General features: G+C 35.8%; 1 protein-coding gene across 1 annotated transcript in view; it reads left to right on the top strand.

The window, feature by feature from the left end:
• KMT2E (lysine methyltransferase 2E (inactive)) overlaps positions 1–20,417 on the top strand; it is a 99,013-nt gene that overhangs the window by 14,519 nt on the left and 64,077 nt on the right. The window contains 2 exon segments of the mRNA XM_019451219.2: positions 9,502–9,574; positions 13,180–13,364. Of these exon segments, the coding sequence (XP_019306764.1) occupies positions 13,294–13,364 (71 nt within the window). The 5' untranslated portion in view covers positions 9,502–9,574; positions 13,180–13,293.

Genomic DNA, 20,417 nt, shown 5'->3' with positions numbered 1-20,417 from the left:
AGTCCTAATCTGGAGGATAAGTGCTTAAAAATACACAAGATTTCTTCCATTGTTTGGAGACAAGAAATTCAGAACTTGATGGTGATACGCTGGAAGGGTTGTTGATTATTGGAAATTATTCAGATGATGGAGATGATGGTGGGGGCCTTGGAAACTGAGGAAGAATGAATCTGAAACACTGAGGAGACACAAAAGGCAAGGTGAGCAGATATAATAGGAGACTAGAAAAAAGAAGGATTAAATAGGGAGCTGGGAGAATGGGGTACTGACAAGAAATGGAATGGAAAGCGTGTGGAAAAGATTCAGTTTGAAAGTTTTAATTTTTGCAATGATGGCAGATATTTAAATGGATACACATCCTATAGGTGGCTGGGAATAGGAAATCAAACAGGAATGAATGGTAAAATCTGAGATTGATGGAGATGAATAATGGGGAGGGTTGAGCCTTGAGGGACAGCCACATTTTAAAAATAATAACAGAAAGAAGCAATTATTAAAAATAAAGTTTCAGAAGAAAATCAATAATGTTCTTCTGTGGCACATTTTTTGTTTTGTTTTAAGATGTGTTCCTGTTCATCTAAAATGGGAGAAGGGGATTAAATGTGTTAGGGTGAGGAAAATTTGATATAATCAGGAATAATTTAGGTGGTGTTGTCACCACATTCTAGGCTTTGAGAGCTAAAATATAAATATCTCATTTCTTGGTAGGGTGAAGTAGATGATCCAGTTTTGGAAACTAAATGTCTAATAGCTATTTCAAAATAATAGGTCGAAATGTAAACCAGTACTTTAAAAAAGTTAAGTAATACAGGGGCACCTGGGTGGTTCAGTCGGTTGGGCATCCAACTTTGGACCAGGTCATGATCTCACGGTTTGTGGGTTCGAGCCCTGCGTCGGGCTCTATGCTGACAGCTCAGAGCCTGGAGCCTGCTTTGAATTCTGTGTCTCCCTCTCTCTCTGCCCCTTCCCTACTCACGCTCTGTCTCTCTCTGTCTCTCACAAATAAACATTGAAAAAAATTTTTTTTAAAAAGCAAGTAATGCATTCTTTGGGAGGTTAACAAGGGAAGAGATTAGCATGGGACAAATTTTATGGCTCAAATAGTTTTTTGAGTTCAGCTAGTTAAATTTTTGTTTATTGAGAAAACAGTCCTCAGGAGGTTGATCTGCTAGAGACCTCAAAGCTAGTTTTGTATCACAGAAGTCTAAGTTGTGAAGTTGAGAATGCTTCAAGGAAGCATTAATACTTAAATGATCCCTGAAGGTTTAATCAGATTTTTGTTGGGTGGAATGGTTATATGTAAAGGAAAATTACTTTAGAAATTTTGAAGGGGAATGAGCAAAGATAACGCCAGCAATAGAAAAATACTGGCATAATCAGAGGATTTATATATTGGAATATTAGTGTGGAGCAAGGTAACCTGATAATGTCAAGATTAGAAATTTAATTGGAGTTACTGTGAGCTACTATTCTTTTTTTGAAGAGGGCAAGACTAGGAGACTTGTGGGCTTTGAAGTATAATCTGTTCAGAGTTTAAGCAGTTCTAGAATAAAGGGCTGGAGCAAATGCCTTTTTAAAAAATAAGACATCTAGGCCACATCTTAGACCTATTAAATCAGAATCTCTGGGGGTAAGGCCTAGGAATCCATAATTTTCAACTACTAACCCCCAGGTATATGAAAAGTAGCAGTTGGTGAGTTTATGTTTGAGAACGATTGGTTTAAAGGTCAAGTTAGAATAGGGAGAGAGACCACTTAGAAAATTATTCTGACAGCCCAAGTCTGAGATAATAAAATGTAGATAGTAGAGACAGAAAGATTTGTTTGAATCCTATTAATTAGCTTTGCTGCACATTGTTTTTAGATAGGGGAAGAAGAGAGGACTCACGTTCTCTAGTCTGAAATAAATGATTCAAAATAGTGATAGAAAGAATAATTAATTCTGGAGGGGACGTTGTTTTACTTGAGACTGGAATGAAGAATGAGAGAATAAAATTATTGCCAACTTTGATTGTTTCAGTCAAAAATTATGCCCTTACCTAATGGCATACTTATTTCAAGGCTGAAAAAGCAAGAATGAACCAGCCCAATAGTCTGTACGGGTTGACTAAAAGATAAATGCAGGGTTTTTTGTTGTTTTTGTTTGATTTTTTAATTATAACAGACTCTAACACTACTTTTTGGGAGCATATTTTTCCTTTTCTGCTTTAGGCAGATAGAGTATACCAATCAAGTAAGTTTTTCATGTCACATGATGAGTCTGTAAGTATTTTCTTTTAGCCAGTGATTTTTGAACTATTCTCCAGGAAGCCTTAGGCTTGTCATGTGGTAGGTGGGAGGATGTTCAGGCAGGGCCATTTCCGTGCCACCCTCTTTAACTATAGACATAGCAAATATGAGGTACAAATGCCTACTATATCTTTTAGCAGACGTTACTGATTACTTGAGGCCTTCTCCTGTTGTATTTGGCTGTGGCCTCCTTAACACAGTACTTCAAGTTGATATCAGCAATCGGAGAAAGCATAGTAGATTAAAGCTAATTTTCACTTTGGAATCAAAATACATGCTTAGATTATGGTTTAAGAGTTCATTTGTGGGGCGCCAGGGTGACTCAGTGGGTTGAGTGTCAGACTCTTGATTTCAGCTCAGGTCATGATCCCGGGGTCGTGGGATCAAGCCCTGCTTCAGGTTCCGTGCTGAGCATGGAGCCTGCTTAGGATTCTCTGTCTGTCTGTCTGTCTCTCTCTCCCCACCACACCTCTTTCTCTTCCTCCCTTTGCCCCCCCTCCCATGCGTGTGCTCACCCTTTCACTCGCTCTAAAAAAAATAAATAAAAGATTTCATTCATAAGAAAATTTCTGTCAATACTCAAAAAAACAGGTTTGAAGGCCACAATTTTAATGTAATTTTTTCAAATTAAATTTTAAGTTTTGAAGTAAGATTTACATGCATTTCTAAGAAATAATACAGAGAAATTCTTTTTCCTTTATCCAGTTTCCCTTAATTGTAACGTCTTGTAAAACTGTAGTACAGTGTCAAAACCAGAATATTGACATTGATACAATCTATCCATTTTGTCCAGCTTTCCCTAATTCTACTCCTGTGTGTGTGTGTGTGTGTTTAGTTTTCTGTATTTTTATTACATTTGTAAGGTTCCTGTATCTACTACCAGAGTCAAGATATAGAGCATTTCCATCTCCACAAGGTTCCCTGGACCTTACAAACACACTGATCTGTTCTCTATTTCTATAATATGTCATTCAAGACTCTTACATAAATGTAATTATACAGTATGTGATCTTTTTGGAATTGGATTTTTTATTTCACTCAACATAATGTCCTTAATATTCATTGGAGTTGTTGCATCTATCAGTAGTTCTTTAGGGGTGCCTGGGTGGTTCAGTCAGTTAAGCATCTGACTCTTGCTTTCGGCTCACATCATGATCTCAGTGTCATGAGATTGAGCCCTACGTTGGGCTCCATGATAAGTATGGAGCTTGCTTGGGATTCTCTTTCTCCTTCTCTCTCTGACCCTCCCCTGCTTGCGCTCTCTCTCTCTCTATCTCTCAAAATAAGTAAACATTTTAATAAAAAAAATAGTTCCTTTCAAAATATGTAAACATTTGAATAAAATAATTCCTTTATATTGCTAAGTAGTGTTCCATTTAATGTCATTTTCCCATTTGGTAGCTACCACATAGAACATGCCACTTCAGGGACACCTGGGTGACTCAGTCAGTTAAGTGTCCGACTTTGGCTCAGGTCATGATCTCATGCTTTGTGGGTTTGAGGCCTGCATCAGGCTGTCTGCTGTCAGCCCGGAGCCTGCTTTGGATCCTCTCTCTTTCTTTCTCTGTGTCCCTACCCTGGTTGCTCTTGCTCTCTCAAAAGTAAAACTTAAAAACAAACAAACAAACAAACAAACAAACAAAACAGGCAGCTTCTGAGTTTAACTTTTAAATTTGTAGAACATGTTGTCTTTCATTGTCTTTTGTGAACTTCCCTGATTCTGTTTTCTCCTAATATCTCACTCCTCAACTACATTGAGGACTACTGGGAGCACAGTTTAAAAATTACTAATGTAGATAGCAATTTTTTTTTTTTAACAGAAGGAAGTTTTAGAATCCATGAAGTATGTGGTATTACGCTTTACAGGTATTATGCTTCACACATGTGATATTTTACATTCACACGTGATATTACTGCTTTTGTACTTAAAAGTAAGCTTTTGAGGAATTTAGGAAGATGTGATTATTAGGTTTGAAGATTCTTTGTCTTCTGTGCTTGTATATTGAGCAGTATATTCTAAGGTACGTAGTTGTGGGCCATATGGCAAATAGAAAGTGGAAATAGGTAACTATTTTAGAAGGAAGTTGCTTTTATTCTATTCTCAGATGTGAATAAAGACTAACCTCATTCTAAGAATAGGTTTGTATGTATAGGAAACAGAAATTGTGTGTTTATGCCCAGAGACTCTAGTCTACCCTGTCAACTCTATTATCAGTCACTGAATTGCTATTTTATTTATTTTTTTAATTTGCAAACCACATACCTTTTTTTTTTTTTAACTTTTTATTTATTTTGAGAGAGAGAGAGAGCCAGGGGAGGGGCAGAGAGAGAGAATCTCAAGCAGGCTCAATCCCACAAACCATTGAAATCATGACCTGAGCTGAAATCAAGAGTTGGACGCTTCACCAATTGAGCCATCGAGGCACCCCCTGAATTGCTATTTTAAAACACCACACTTGGAGCACCCGTGGCTTGGTTAGTTAAATGTTTGACTTCAGCTGACGTTATGATCTTGGGGTTCATGGGTTTGAGCCCCACATTGGGCTCTGCGCTGACAGTGTAGAGCCTGCTTGGGATTCTCTCTCTCTCTCTCTCTCTCTCTCTCTCTGTCTCTGTCTCTGTCTCTGTCTCTCTGCCCCTACTCCACTCACACTTTTTCTCTCTCTCTCAAAATAAGGAAAGTTTAAAAAAGCCACATTTTACTAGATTTTATATTGTAGTTTGGTGATCTCTAACACTTCAGGGAATTACAAATAACTATTCAAAAATGCGTGGGGCATTAAAAAACTGACAGTATTGAACTTAATTCTTTTAACTTGTGGATGCTTTGGCATGGTAAAGGAGATTGAATGTACCAATACTTCTGTTGGTTGCAGAATTGATGTTTAAAAGTTTTCCCAAAACCCTGGTAGAAGGAAAGTTATCCCATTATATAATGCCAGACAATTCACTATATTCATACATGTATTTTTAAATTTAATGGACTTCATCTTTTAGAGAAATTTCAGGTTCACTCAAAGATGAAAGGAATGTATAGATTTCCCACATGCCTCCTCCCCACACAAGCACAACCTTCATCATCATCAGTGTTTCTCATTATTATGGTACATTTATAACATTCAATGAACCAGCATTGAAACATCATTATCCGGGCACCTGAGTGACTCTGTTAGTTAAACATCTGACTTTTCCGCTCAGGTCATGATCTTATGATTCAACGGTTCGAGCCCCTGCATTGGGCTCTGCACTGGCAGTGAGGAGCCTGCTTGGGATTTTCTCTCTATCTCTCCCTGATTCATGCTCTCTCTCTCTCTCAAAATAAATAAATGAACTTATTAAAAAAACAGAAAAGAAATATCATTATCATCCAAAGTGTATAGTTTACATTGGGGTTCACTCTGTCTTCGTGTATTTTTTTAAAAAGGTTATTCTTGACACTTTAATACTTGGATTCCAATGTCACATTACTAGTGAGCTAAAAGATAATGTAAACTGAGTTGTAAGCCAGTATGAAGTTCCAAAAAATACTGGCAGATTTGGGAAGGTACCTTAATCTTGACCCTGAAGGGATGAGGTGGTGCTCATTGGATAATATCACAAGGATTGCCATTGATTTGTTAAAGTCTTTTATTCAGAGCCAATTTCTGTTGTGACAAAAATTCTGTAAAAAGAATTTCAGGTCCAGCTTACCTATTGATTTTCACCATTACTGTGCACACAGATTTTTAGTTTAAGAAAATAATTGAAACTGTGTTTGGAGTTTATAATAAAGAGGTTTGTTGTTTTTTTGTTTTTTTTTAAGTGAAACTACTTCTATCAGATTCTCTGAAATTGAAGTCCAATACAGAAGTATCCTCTCACCTTTCTTGGCAAGAATGGATTTTGGAAAAGATCATAGATTCTATTTTTTTTTTCATTCAGATCGTATTTATTGAGCACCTACAGTGCATGACAAAAGTGCATTTTATTTTTTATTTTTTTTCTAGTAAACTCTTCCTCCAATCTGGAGCTCAAAGTGTGAGATTAAGAGTCTCATGTTTCACTGACTGAGCCAGGCAGGCACCCAGATCAGAAATTCTTTTAAAAAAAATTTTTTTTAACATTTATTTATTTTTGAGACACAGAGAGAGCATGAACAGGGGAGGGTCAGAGAAAGGGAGACACAGAATCTGAAACAGGCTCCAGGCTCTGAGCTGTCAGCACAGAGCCCAACGCGGGGCTTGAACCCATGGACCGCGAAATCATGACCTGAGCTGAAGTCGGACGCTTAACCGACTGAGCCACCCAGGCGCCCCAGAAATTCTTTTTTTTTTTTTTTTTATTATTAAAGTTTATTTATTTTTGAGAGAGAGAAAAAGAGGGAGAGCATGAGCAGGGGAGGGGCAGAGAGAGAGGGAGAGAATCCCAAGCAGGCTCTGTACTGTCAGCACAGAACCCAATGGGGGGGTTCAGTCTCACCAACCTGTGAGATCATGACCTGAGCCAAGATCAAGCGTTGGACATGTTTAACCAACTGAGCCACCCAAGCTCCCCCCCATCAAAAATTCTTAAATTACTTGAATTGTACAAGTATATAGTTGAGAGCTGTTCTCCAGTACTGATCTTTTAGGGACTTTTTATCTGGTCACCATAGCTAACACTAACTGAGTGCCACACACAATTCCTTGAAACAATTCAGGAAAACATGTTCTGTGATTATTCTTTTTTACAGATGAGGAGCTAAGGCTTCAAGAGAATAAGTAACCATTATTAGTTAAGTGGCAGAATGTGAAATCTGAAGCACTGTTAACTTTGATACTGAATTTAGTTGTAACAGTTGGTTGGAATTGTTGTACTCAACAGGATCCAGTGAAACTCCATGAAACTCTTACAGAACCAGAAAATACACTTCTCGAAATATAGGTTTCCATTTTTCAAGCATTTCCATGAACTGACTCTGACTACAAGAATACAGATTTTTCTAAATAGAGATTTTATTTGCTATAAAAGTATTATAATGTAGGTTGGTGTAATTCTTTGTTTTTAGGAACCAAATGGTCATTAAAGAGAGACTCAAGTTAAAATTTAACTGATTAAATACGTGGTCTGTGCTTAACAAATCGTTTTGTATATGGAATTGAATATCCTTATACAAATTAGTAATCTCAGATTTGGAGCATGGTTCCTTTAACTTCAGTGTATTAGTGAAGTGTACTGGTGAATCATGTACTGAAAATAATAGAGTTTGAATATTCTTTGATTATGTGCTTTGCATCATCCCTGAAGTATTTTAAACCCAAATTTTAGACTTTGAGCCCATTCTTCTCTACTTCTGTAGTGTTCTAATGCATTTTTGTGGAATGGATGTGAATTAAGTAGATCAGGTTTGGGGGAGGAGCAAAGTGGGTTTCATTATTCTTTAAGTGTGCTAGAATAAATGGCGTCCAGATAAATGAGACATTTATGTATTTATCTAATTTCTTCTCTTTTTGAGCAAGGCAGTTGTCAGTATTTTCCTCTTAACTGTAAATTGTAGATTACCAATTATCTAGCAAATTTTAATTTCACACAAACTAATGGGTAGGTGCTGGAATCAGACTGTTAGGATTCAAATTGTTTTTTTTCCCCCAAAATGTTTGTTTATTTTGAGAGAGAGTGCGAGCACTTGAGCAGAGGAAAGGCAGAGAGGAAGAGAGAGAATCCCAGGCAGTCTCCACAGTGTCAGCACAGAGCCAGATACAGAGCTCAATTCCATGACCCTGAATTGTGACCTGAACTGAGATGTAGAGTCGGACGCTTAATTGACTGAGCCACCTAGGTGCCCCTAGGGTTCAATTATTGAGTCTGTGATTTATTAGCTATGGAACTTTGGACAAGTTTAATCTATCTTCTCTGTAAAATGGGGATAATAAGGCTACCTACACCATAGGTTCATTGTGAGGATTAAGCATTGTAAGCACTCAGTATTTGTTATCACTGTTATAACTTCTGTTTGGGGAGGCTTGAGTATCAGGTAAGCGCTTGTAGAGCACTGTCTGATACTAATATTAACCCAATTGGAAAAAAATCATTCTGTTGTCAGAGTTATTTTTTGTTGTTTTTTGGAATCTGATATTTATTCTGTTCTTTCGATTATTAGGAGTACTTGGTTAATATACTCGTGATTATAAGGTGTAAACTGTAATATCAAAAACCTAACCTTCCTGTTTGTAGTTGAAGTCCACAGAGCAGTGAAATGACTTGTCCTAAGTTTCATAGGTAATAAGTTGGTAGTAGATCTTGATCAACCAGTATTTTTTAAATTATACCTTAGTCAACTGCTGTAGAGAAAGGAAATCTTAAGTGCATAATGAAGGCAGTTTAATTTCTAACTTATAAAGAAATGTTAGGTATGTAGTCCCTCACAGTTTCTTTGAAGTTGCTTTATTTCCGCTAGTAATATAGCTCAAAATTCACCTGCTTGTTAGTGATACGTATCTAAAACATAAACGTGTTGATTTAATTTTAATATTCATTGAACTCTGTGTAAGGTAGTTACGAAAGACAGAAAGATAATAAATGACCCTTTCTTCAGAGAGATTATGTCAGGAGTACCTGGGTGGCACTGAGAGTGCAGAACCTGCTTGGGATTCTCTCCCTCTTTCTCTGCCCCTCCCGTATTCACATGGGCTTGCTCCCTCACTCTCTCAAAAAACAAAAACACACATACGTTTTTAAAAAATATTATTTTAGAATACACTTTTGTTTGTAATATTAGAAACAAATTTTCCTCCTGTTTCCATCCTTCTGCTTTTTTGGGTATGGTATTCATCTTCTCAATGGTATTTTTTGCTTTCTGAACTTTTTAACATGGTCTTAAAAGCAGCCTCAGTCTTAAACTGATAGACTATTTTGTAATTGCTTTTCCTAGCCTTTTATCTTGTTTTTCCTTCTTTAGGGTTTTATGTGTTTTCGTTTTGGGATTGTTGCCTTTGCTTTGCCAAGTCTGTTTTTAATACTGTATTTTCTCAGTTTCTCCTCAGTTTGATTTGATACTTAGCTTTAACCGTTGCCTTTACTGTGTTTACATTTATTTGCATACAGAAGCGAAGAATAAATTTATTTTTTTTAAGAATTAGCTGCTGTCATTGTGTGAGCCCCTTTGGTTTTTTAGGTGCCATGTTAGGTGCCAAGCATCGATAATTTTATGCCATTTAAAAACAGCTCAATACTCCTATGTTCACTTGGTTTCTAGGTCTATTCTGGATAGCAGGTTTTGTGAAGACATTTGTTCTTTCTTGGACCTCAGATTTACCAGACATCTCATGGTATTTCCTTTTATATTATTTCTTTAATGGCTGCCATTTGTTCTCAATGTACTTTGTATATATTTTACTTGCCAGTTGGATAACCAGTTTCTTGATTCACATATAAGATGTGAAGCTTTGTGTAATTGTTTGGATTGTGTTGAATTGTTTTTTCTCCAGTTATGCCTGTGTTATAAGCTCACACCTTTTCTGCCTACTGCATTGGCTTTCCCTTTCTTTTCTTCTTAATTTTCAAGACACAGCAATTTGACCCCAACGAATTTATGATGTTATTAAGTATCAACTGAATTTTTAAACAGTGTGAGTTTTCTGGTGATAGAGTTTTTGATATTAATGAATATAGCAAAATATTTGCCATTTTATGGTCTCAATAGATAGGACCTCTTGCCTTCTGGCCTCCTGTGAATAAATTCCTGAGATCCTCTTCCCTGTTGAATCAAATACAGAGTTTGTGGTTCTGTTTCAGATGTGATGATGTGTCTATCTTGGGGAATGAAGTTCTGTGTTCTTAGAGCGATGCATTTGTGCAGAGGGTGTCATGAAGTTGCTGTTATAGCACTTGATTGTATAGGTTGACCACTCATTTGGCTAATGAGGCCGGGGCTGCAGTTTCATTCTAGGTGCTCTGATTCATTCACCAGTCCCTTATAGAGTGCTCCAGGCACTGTGCAGGGTTTGAGAGACAGGCAGTAATCATACAAACACAGGCCATTGTCTGAAGTAGGTTAATGGCAAGCTCTTCACTGCTGCTTAAAAATAGCTCAAATGTAGTGTTTATTGAAGATTGTATATTTATATAAAAATGGAGCACACTATTAGATACGTACTCAAATAGATTCTTTTAGGTTGGAACTATTAATCAGTTAACTAAAAGAACACATAATGATTTGATTTCTGCTTTCTAGTTACCGGTCTGGTTAAAACAAAAAAATGCACTACTAAATATTTAACAACATATGTCTAAAATTTAAGACTTCTGTGAATCAAATGTAAAGATATGCTGAGCTAAAGAAAACATCTCCCAAGTAGATGCTACCAACAAGGAGGACGGTTTTTCTTCTTAAGTTTTAATTGTTATCTGTTGTTATATCTGTATCTTCAGCATTTTAAAGAAATATAGAATATTGTCACATTTGAATGGAACAAACTTATAGTTTTGTATATTGGTTGTGTTTTGTCAATTGGAAATTTTATAATTTTGTAGCTTTGTGTGGGTTAATGCAGCTTTTATGAAGCAACTCTAATAAGGTCACAGGGGCAGCAAAGAAGGTAGGGCAGTTTTTCCTTTTTCTCAGTCTGCTTTAATTTTTAGAGGATGATTTTAATTTGATGAGCACGTTATAAAAACATGGCAAGTTGAAAACCATAATTATTTTCAAAAACTATTAGAAGAATCACTTTAAATGAGGTCTAGACAGCTTTTCCATGAAGTAAGAGCAACTCTTCTTATGTGACTGCCACTTACTGATTGCTAAAAATGTGCAGTGCTGTGAATGAAAATGCTTTACATTCATTCATTTTCTTCATGGAAACCCTATGAGGATAAAATCTCATTTTATTATTTTTTTTTTTTAATTTTTTTTTTTCAACGTTTTTTATTTATTTTTGGGACAGAGAGAGACAGAGCATGAACGGGGGAGGGGCAGAGAGAGAGGGAGACACAGAATCGGAAACAGGCTCCAGGCTCCGAGCCATCAGCCCAGAGCCTGACGCGGGGCTCGAACTCACGGACCGCGAGATCGTGACCTGGCTGAAGTCGGACGCTTAACTGACTGCGCCACCCAGGCGCCCCAAAAATCTCATTTTATAAGCAAGGAACCTGAAGCTTAGGTTAAATAACTTGCCTAGCTCATATATCTGGTGAGCATTAGAGATAGGCTCCGGAGCCTATGTTTTGAACTTTTAGGCACAAATGCCTATTATTGTATATTTTTATTATAATATCTTATAATCTAGTAGCTCCCTAAGTTATACATGGTTTAAAAGTAGAGGCTAGTTTTCTTGGAGAATTCAAACAACTGTTACCACTTTACTTCCCTATTTTGGTATTTGCTCCCATAAGGTATGAGGTCACAATCTTTATTACCTGTGAAATAGAAATTAACCTGAATAGTTATTCTCAAGGTTACTTGTAAAGATTAAAGATAAATATAAGAATTGCCATTTGAAGAAACCTTGCTCTTCAGTATTTCAGGTATAACACGGGAAAAACAATTTTGACTGTTGCCCTTTTCTGTTTATAGTATTATCTGTTTTGTTCCTAAGTTGTACTGTATTATTACTGAAAAGATTTTTTTTTTTAATTTTTATTTTGAGAGAGAGAGTACCCAAGTGGGGATGGGGGAGAGGGAGTGAGGGAGGCAGAGAGAGAGAGAGAGAGAGAGAGAGTGAGTCCTGAGCATGCTCCACACTGCTAGCACAGAGGCTGATGTGGGGCTCAGACTCATGCACTGCACAATCATGACCTGAGCTGAAGTCAGACATTTAACTGACTCAGCCACCCAGGCACCCCTTACTACTGAAAAGATTTTGAGTAGATATTTCACAAAGAGTATCATATGCAAGTGTCATACAGTGAATTAGATTAGAAACATTGATGTTGAAGCTGAATACATTTTGTTATTTGGTAAATTTGTTTAAAAAACACTTCAAGTGTATTAGTTTTCTCTACTAATTACCTGTATTAGGAAATATTAGTTCTGGGGAGTTAATACTAACTGAAGAAATAAGAGAACTCCCTCAATATACATGTACTTATGTGGTATGGAAAATGACAGCCACTTTAAAACATTGGATTTTATCACAAATAAAATAGCTTTCCTTTAATAATACATAAATAACAGAGTAGAATTGGTTCAAACCCTGGTTTTAGTTTTTAAAAATGTTTGATTTTTGAGAGAGAGAAAGAGCAGGAGTGGGGGAGAGGCTGAGAGCAAGGGGGACAGAGGATCCAGAGTAGGCTCCACCGTGAAGTAGAGAGCCCCATGCTGGGCTTTAGCCATGAGATCATGACCTGAGCCAAAGTTGGATGTTCAACCCACTGAGCCACCCAGGTGCCTCTGCTGGTTTTATCTCTTAAACTGAGCAACCTTGGTTAAGTTATTTAACCTTTCTTGCTTTTGTTATCCTCAGTGGTAAAAGGGAGAGCCCTGTTTCAGAGTTGTAAGGATTAAATAGATCATCCATGTAAAAGCATAGTAAGTATTTGATATATGTTAGATCGCTTACTGAATCAAGAAGGCTTATTTTGGATACCAGTGCTGTAAGAAATTCCATTTTATCTTTGAAAATGAGTAATATTTGTTGGTTCTTCACTAAGCAAGACAGCTTAGTTCATCTTTCTTTTTGGCATTTTATATTCTTTCTCTAAGTGAGGTTATGATTCAGAAACGTCTTTTAATCACAGTCCCATAACTTAATTCCAAAATAAAATAAAATAAAATAAATAAACGAAGTAGAGACTCTCTTGAGCAAATTCCAGTTTATATGGATATTTTAATGAAGAATGCTTTTTCTTCATGTATTTTACTTACTGTCTTTATAGTATGAATGTGTTAGGAATATGAAATTATTTTTAATTTTTTGTTCCCTTTTCTTTTAAACAGGGTTTGTGGATGCACTTAGATGTTTGCAATGAGCACTGTGGCTGGCATGCCCCAGTGTTTTGGATACCAATGCATAGGACTCCATAGTAATCGAATTTACCAGAGGCGAACGTCATGAGCATAGTGATCCCTTTGGGGGTTGATACAGCAGAAACATCATACTTGGAAATGGCTGCAGGCTCAGAGTAAGTATTTAAATTAAAAGTGTTTGGGATAGGAAAGGCAAAATATTTTATATAGTTATTTTAGCATAACCAAGCAGTGCTTGGTTTGGATTTATATTTTTTCTCATTTAGGATTCTTGTTGAAAATAAAACATGAGAAGATTAAAGTCAAAAATTCCTTTAAAATTACTTTTTCAAACAACTTTTGAGCCAAAATGCTGTATCTTTTCCCACTTCTTTTTGTCTTTTCCATCTGCTAATTGTTGACCTCAAGATAGTAATTTTTTTTGATTGTAAGATTTGTCACGTCTTATTGAAAAAGTAATTTGATTTAAAATTTGATCTTAATTTTAAAAATATTCTAATAAGATCCATTTAAATGTGGATTTGCTTTTTTTTAAAATTTTTTAATTTGTATTTTTTAAACATTTACTTATTTATTTTGAGAGAGGGAGAGAGTATGTGAGCAGAGGAGGGGCAGAGAGAGAGGATCCCAAGCAGGCCCCGCTCTGTCAATGCAGAGCCTCACACAAGGCTCCATCTCACAGATCCTGAGATCATGACCTGAGTTGAAACCAAGAGTTGGTTGCTCAACTGGCTGAGCTACCCAGGTGCTCTTGGTTTATTTTTTTTTAAGTTGAGTTGAAATAATTCAAGCCACTTTTAAATAAGAGAAAGGGATTATCTTCTGCTGGATGATTATTTTGATAACTTTTGCTTTTATGAGTGCCGTTTCTGACGGATTCAGTAAAACGTTCTTACCTTGCCTCTGGACTATTTGGTCTAGGCAATTGTGTGGATATATTTCATTATATTTTGTTTTTGAATGACCAGTCACTTTAACACTAGGTTATTGCTGTGACAATTGATTGATTATTTGTTTTTGGACATTTGCAAGGGATTCAAGTGGCAGTGTTGGAAGCTGAACGATGGAAAGATGCAACTGTTTATTCTTCGATTTGGTATATAGATATATTGGGCCTAGTGGGATTCTAATTGACCAGAAAGCTGAACTTACTAGAATAGAAATTTGAAAAAAGGAAATTTATTTTAGGCCTCTGAAACTGATACATGGAGAGGACAAAAATGCTGTTTATTATTCTGTTTTTGCTGGCATTTCAGGTGGTCTGAAATGTTTTCACCACTTCTGTTTGTGCCATTGGGAAAAACCCAGAGATGCTTTCTAATGTTTCAGATTAATATACGGTCTGTTTAACTGTATGATTATTGTGATGCAGTTTTTAAAAGCCATTATGTTTTTTTCACTATGTATAAGTTATTTTTGTTGTAAAGTAACAGATTCCTAACAAGGTACTCTTGAGACAGTTAATCAACTGTCTGCCCACTCATTCTGCCCAAATAGGGACACTACTGTGGAAGGAAAGAACCTGGAAGCAGTGCTTGGGAGACAAAGGGTTCCTAGGCTAAAGTACTAGTTTTTCTTAATGTTAGTCATCTGGTAGGTGCAAATCCATATCTGATAATAGTTGTAGGCATTTGTTGGTAAAGATTCTTTGCTTCCTAAAAATAATCACCTCCTTGGTTCTTTTTAAAAAAAATCAGTCTTTTAAGCAGTTAATACAAGATGTAATTTCTGAAATTTATATATTAGATAGGAATTTGTCTACCAAATGGCATGAGATACATCTGTGCTTTGTCATATCTAGTGTTTGTGCTATGAAGTAATTCACAGAATGGATAGAGGGGCACCTGGGTGGCTCAGTCGGTTGAGCGACTGACTTCGGCTCAGGTCATGATCTCACGGTTTGTGAGTTCGAGCCCCGTGTCGGGCTCTGTGCTAACAGCTCAGAGCCTGGAGCCTGCTTCTGATTTGGTGTCTCCCTCTCCCTCTGCCCCTCCCCCACTCATGCTCTGTCTCTATCTCAGAAATAAATAGAAACATTAAAACAAAACAAAAAAAGAATGGAAGATACATTATTCTACAGTCAAAAGGGAATGAATAATATTGAAAGAGGGCAGTATGGGGATAACTTCCTATTTTCTTTATTAAATGCATGTATTAGAGTACTTATAGAATAAGTATGATTTATATTATGGAGCCAAATCTTTTTGGGTACACGTATGGCATTTTTATTATGCAAAAATGATCAATTTGTAGGTAATTACAAAATGACTATCTTTCTTTTTAGGAAATTATTTTTTTCTATTCCATGTACAGGTATGTGTCACTTGGGCATATCTTCCCCTATGCAGTGGACATAGAAAGTATAGCTGGTGCCAATTTTTATTATGGGACAGCCGTCAGAATTTTTGTGGCTTAATTTTCAAACTTTTAAATTCTCTTTTAAAATATAAAACCTGGAAGCTTAAAAAGACCATTAAATAACATTTTCCCCCCTTCCCTCAGAAACAAAACTTTTAGAGTTGTTTTATAAGAAACTTTAATGTAATTAATATGATGCTTCCTTTTTATTACAAATACATAATCAAAAGTTGTGTAAGACACAGGATGCTGGGAGAAGGGTGCATGGGGCTTCACTACTTCTTTGTTTACCTCCTGTGAAGCTACATAATTACTTCAAACTAAATTATTTTTAATGGAATTACATTCTGTTGTATTCATGTGGCTATATAATTCTAATTATACATGAGTTTTTTTTTTTTTAAAAAGATTGTACTGTTACAGTACAGTCTATCATTAATGAACTGTTTTAAAATTTAGGAGATACTCAGTGATTGTTTATTCAGTGTGTTAGTGTACTGGACCAAATTTATGTTGACTTCTGAGGCTATAAAAGAGAATGTATTGGACTACTTGTTCTTCTAGACTATCTGTAGCATTTTATAGATAGGAAATTGCAGTTGAATATCCAGCTCAGGATCTGTGAAGAATGGGTTTGCAAAGCTCTACTCTAGTCCGTTATTTTCATACTTGGTAGCATTTGCTTCTGGATTATTGGGTCTCTAAAATAACTCCTTTTTCTCACCAGCTCCAGCTTCTTTATTGTATATTTGTGCTCTTCTCATCACTAAGTTTTAAAAAACCTTGGGTTTGTTTTGCCTTTCCTTCAGAGTTAAGGATCTTGTATTTTACTTCTTTCTGTTACCTATTGCCTTGGCAAGAGTTGACCCTCTACCTAAATGTTTGAACTAAAAAGAATAATTGTAAAATATTTTAGAAGTAACCGAGTAGTGAAGATTGATAGACTATGGTTTAGGGATAATAAGAACACACTTTGGTTTCATTAGCCTATGTATTTTTTAAAGAAGTTGTAAACATTCCACAGTCAAATTTAACTGAAGATGTTTTATTTAAAAATAATTTTTTACTATACATAGTATTAATAAAACAAATACATAGATCTTGGTGAATAGAAGTGGAATTGAAGCCAGCTGCTACAGGGGAGACTCAAGATACCTTAAAAAATTGCCTGTTAACTACTTAGATCTTAGCAGTAAATTTTTACCTGCATTGTGTTTGTCCTTTTATTTTAAAAAATACCCATTACAACACACAGGTTAACATAATGACTGATTTTCTCACTAGTGCCTGGAAGGATCTGGGTACAATAAAAAATGTGGAAATGTAATAATATATTTAAAGGGAATATTGAGCTGAGTGCAAAAACAATTTTTAAAAACTTGATTAGCAAAATGACCATAACTGGAGGAGACTGCTTTTCTTACCAGGAAGTTCTGTCTGTAAAATTTTTTTGATTAGCTGTGTGTCTGTAAATGTAGGCTGATAATAGAAGTAGATTTCTGGCTTTTAGCATAACTTCATAGGGTAAGACTGGTAGTCCAAGAGAAAGCACATTTTGGATCATCACTTGTAAGCATCAACTGTTTGGGGAGTGTTTTACTAGAGGCTCAGGTTATAAACGTAAGGTATAACCTTTTACCCCTACTCTTAAGGAAAGTATAATCAGTGGGGAAATCAGAACTCTAAATCAGAGCTGTCCAATTAAAAAAGTACACAAAAGCATGTCATGTGTACTTTAAAATTTTCTAGTGTCCATATTAAAAAAGTTTTTAAAAAAGGTTAATTTTGTTATGTATTTTTTAACTGAGTATGTCCAGAGTATTACCATTTTAATATATAATCACTATAAAAATATGAATGAGATATTTCATGTCTTTTTTTTCCCCATACTAAAAATATTTAAAATCTGGTATGTATTTTATACTTTCAGTACCTCTTAATTGAAACTAGCCACATTTCAAGTGCTCAGTGTATGTCCAGTGGCTACTGTATTGGATAAAGAAGCTCTGGACTAACAAAGTGGTAGGACCTCAGAGAAGAAGAAAATGGGGAAACTTAGGCTATAGGCTAGTTATGAAAGTTGTAAAAGTGAGATCTGAGAATCTCTTTCTGAATAAGGAAGATAAAGATATAAGGCACATACTGTTACTCTAAATTTATAGGTGAGGAAACTGAAGTCACAGAGCAGAAAAGTGGCAGAGGCAGAACTTAATAATGTGTTCATTTTAGGCCTTTTTGGTATTATAGCTCTTTTACTAATGTTACAGAGAATGATTTATGTAACATAACTGTGTTGACACATGGTTCATGTAAGTAATAGCTTTAGTTCTAGCAGTAGTAAATTCAGTATAATAAATGACTACATATAACAAAGATATTCACAGGTCTTTGCTCAAGGATAAGGAATGTTGAAGAAAACCTAGACTCCTTTATCGTTAGACAGGAAAGTTGACCCAGAAGTCAGCTGTATTAGAATTGTATGTTTTTTATTCTAATAGGTAGAATGTATCTCCTCACTTTCTTTTTACCTCTTCTACCTCTGGCATTCCAGCGATCTGAATTCCTAAATTGGTTAAATAAAAAAAAGACAGGAAACCCTTCTGGAGCTAGAAAGTGGGAAGACATATAAATGGGGAATGTTAAATTAAAAAAAAAAAACATTTTTTTTAACATTTATTTTTGAGAGAGAGACAGAGCACAAGCGGGGGAGGGGCAGAGAGAGGGAGACAGAATCCAAAGCAGGCTCCAGGCTCTGAGCTGTCAGCACAGAGCCTGACGTGGGCTTGAACTCACGAGCTGTGAGATCATGACCTGAGCTGAAGTCGGACACAACCGACTGAGCCATCCAGGTGCCCCTAAATGGGGAATGTTAAATTTCGTCTTTCATAGCCTTTTTAAAAAAGAAATGCCAAGCTACTTTTCTCTCTCAGAGACTGGGAACAAGATTGCAAACGTTGTATTCCTTTTAATGTTACTATTAGTACCTTGGTACCATTAGAAATCATTAATGTGAGCTTTTATATAATTATGTGTTACTTTTGAATGAGGTGGACAAATGAGTAAATGTGACATGTGTAAATTAGAGGTGAATTATTTTGGAGGAGGGCTCCCAGTACTATGCCTGGCAACATAGTAAATGCTCATTTGTTGACTGAGAGTAGTAAAAAAGAGATATATAGGTTTTCAGTTTTGTTCTACCACTAACATACTAGTGAGCCCTTCAATATGACAATCATTGTAGACTTTGGTTATCTTAATTTGAAAAAGAGGGCTTGGATTGAGGTATTAACGTGACTCTTTTGACTTCAAATTGCTGAGAGTCAGTACATTTTTACCTCTTGTATTTTGCCAGTGTCTGATATTAAGTTATTTCAGTGTCACTAGAGCCACCTGCTGACAGAGTTCATTACTTGTTAAGTGTTTGGGTGCTTTTAGTCTGAATTTGTATGATTGAAGATGCTAAAATGTTTTGTGTATGATGAAATGTTTTCAGTAGCATATTACTTGTTCATTTTCTCTGATGCTTAACATTTTCACTTATGATTTCTTTACACATAATCCACTATCAAGAAACTAATACTTTCTATTGCTCTCAAAGTGTTGATTTGCTTATCCTAATTTGGAAGTGCTTTCATTTAAAAGTGGTTTTGTTTTAGTATTTAAAAGCCTATTTTACAGTACTGTGCTAGCAGTATTTAGAAGTGTTCTTCACATGATGCTGAATTTCTCATTTGTTTCATACTTAATCATAAACAATTTTTTTTCTAATTTTATTTCCACTTGTAATACTGAATACAAAGCTCAGTACATCCATACAGCTGTCTATAATGTAGTGTTTAATATCTCTTAATCATCCCAGCAGAAAGGCCAGTATTATTCCCATTTTGCAAAAAGTGGAGTTATGTTTGAACCCAGGGTTGCTTAGCTCCCGATCCATACTGCCACATAGGTCAGAAGAGCCAGATTTTGTTAATGGATGTGGATGAGTTAAATGAAGTAAAATGCCACATGAAATAAATTGAGGATAGTTGTCATACCAAACCTTTCCATTTTCAAAAGTTTCTTGTATATTATTATAATGTGTGTAATTTTCATATGTTATCTTTGGAAAATAATAGGTTATAACAAGGATGAAAGAAATTTACAAGTTTTGATCACAAATCTGAAGGAATATATTGAGAACTCATGGAGATCTTTTACACCCATTACTGTAATAATTAGGGAGTCAGTCCATGTGTCATTACTGATACCTAAGTGTGTATTACTGAATATCTTAACATTAAAAGGAAAACTAGAGGTTTTACCTAAAGCACTGATATAAACTTCTCATTAAAATCAAATGGAATTTTGAAGGTATAAACAGGGAAGAAATTAAATTTTTGTTGAAGAACAAGAAGGAAATCATAAAAGTCCTATTTCTGAGGAATCAGAGTTTGTTTTTTTTTAAAGGTTTATTTATTTTTGAGAGAGAGAGAGAGAGCGCACACAAGCGGGGAAGGGGCAGTGAGAGAGGGCGACAGAGGATCCTAACTAGGCTCTGTGTTGACAGCAGGGAGCCCGATAGCAGGGCTGGAACTCATGAACTGCGAGATCATAACCTGAGCCAAGGTCAGACACTGAACTGATTGAACTACTCAGGCGCCCCAGAATTAGAGCTTATTTATTCACTTATTCTAAGCTGTTCTTTTTCTCCCTTATTCATAAATAATTTCATGATTGGTACTTTCACTTTTTAGATCTTCAGTTCACCTAACTCAAATGTCTGCAGTAAGAGTGCATAATGTGCCGTGGATGGTAATTTATGATGCCTTTTTAAAGAGTAAGGATATTTTGGTATAAATAAGATTTTT

This window comes from Panthera pardus, unplaced genomic scaffold (assembly GCF_024362965.1).
Source record: "Panthera pardus isolate Hobbes unplaced genomic scaffold, ASM2436296v1 HiC_scaffold_8, whole genome shotgun sequence".
Taxonomy (NCBI): Eukaryota; Metazoa; Chordata; class Mammalia; order Carnivora; family Felidae; genus Panthera; species Panthera pardus.
Note: the sequence above shows the minus strand (reverse complement) of the source record. Positions and strands in the feature narration are given on the sequence as shown.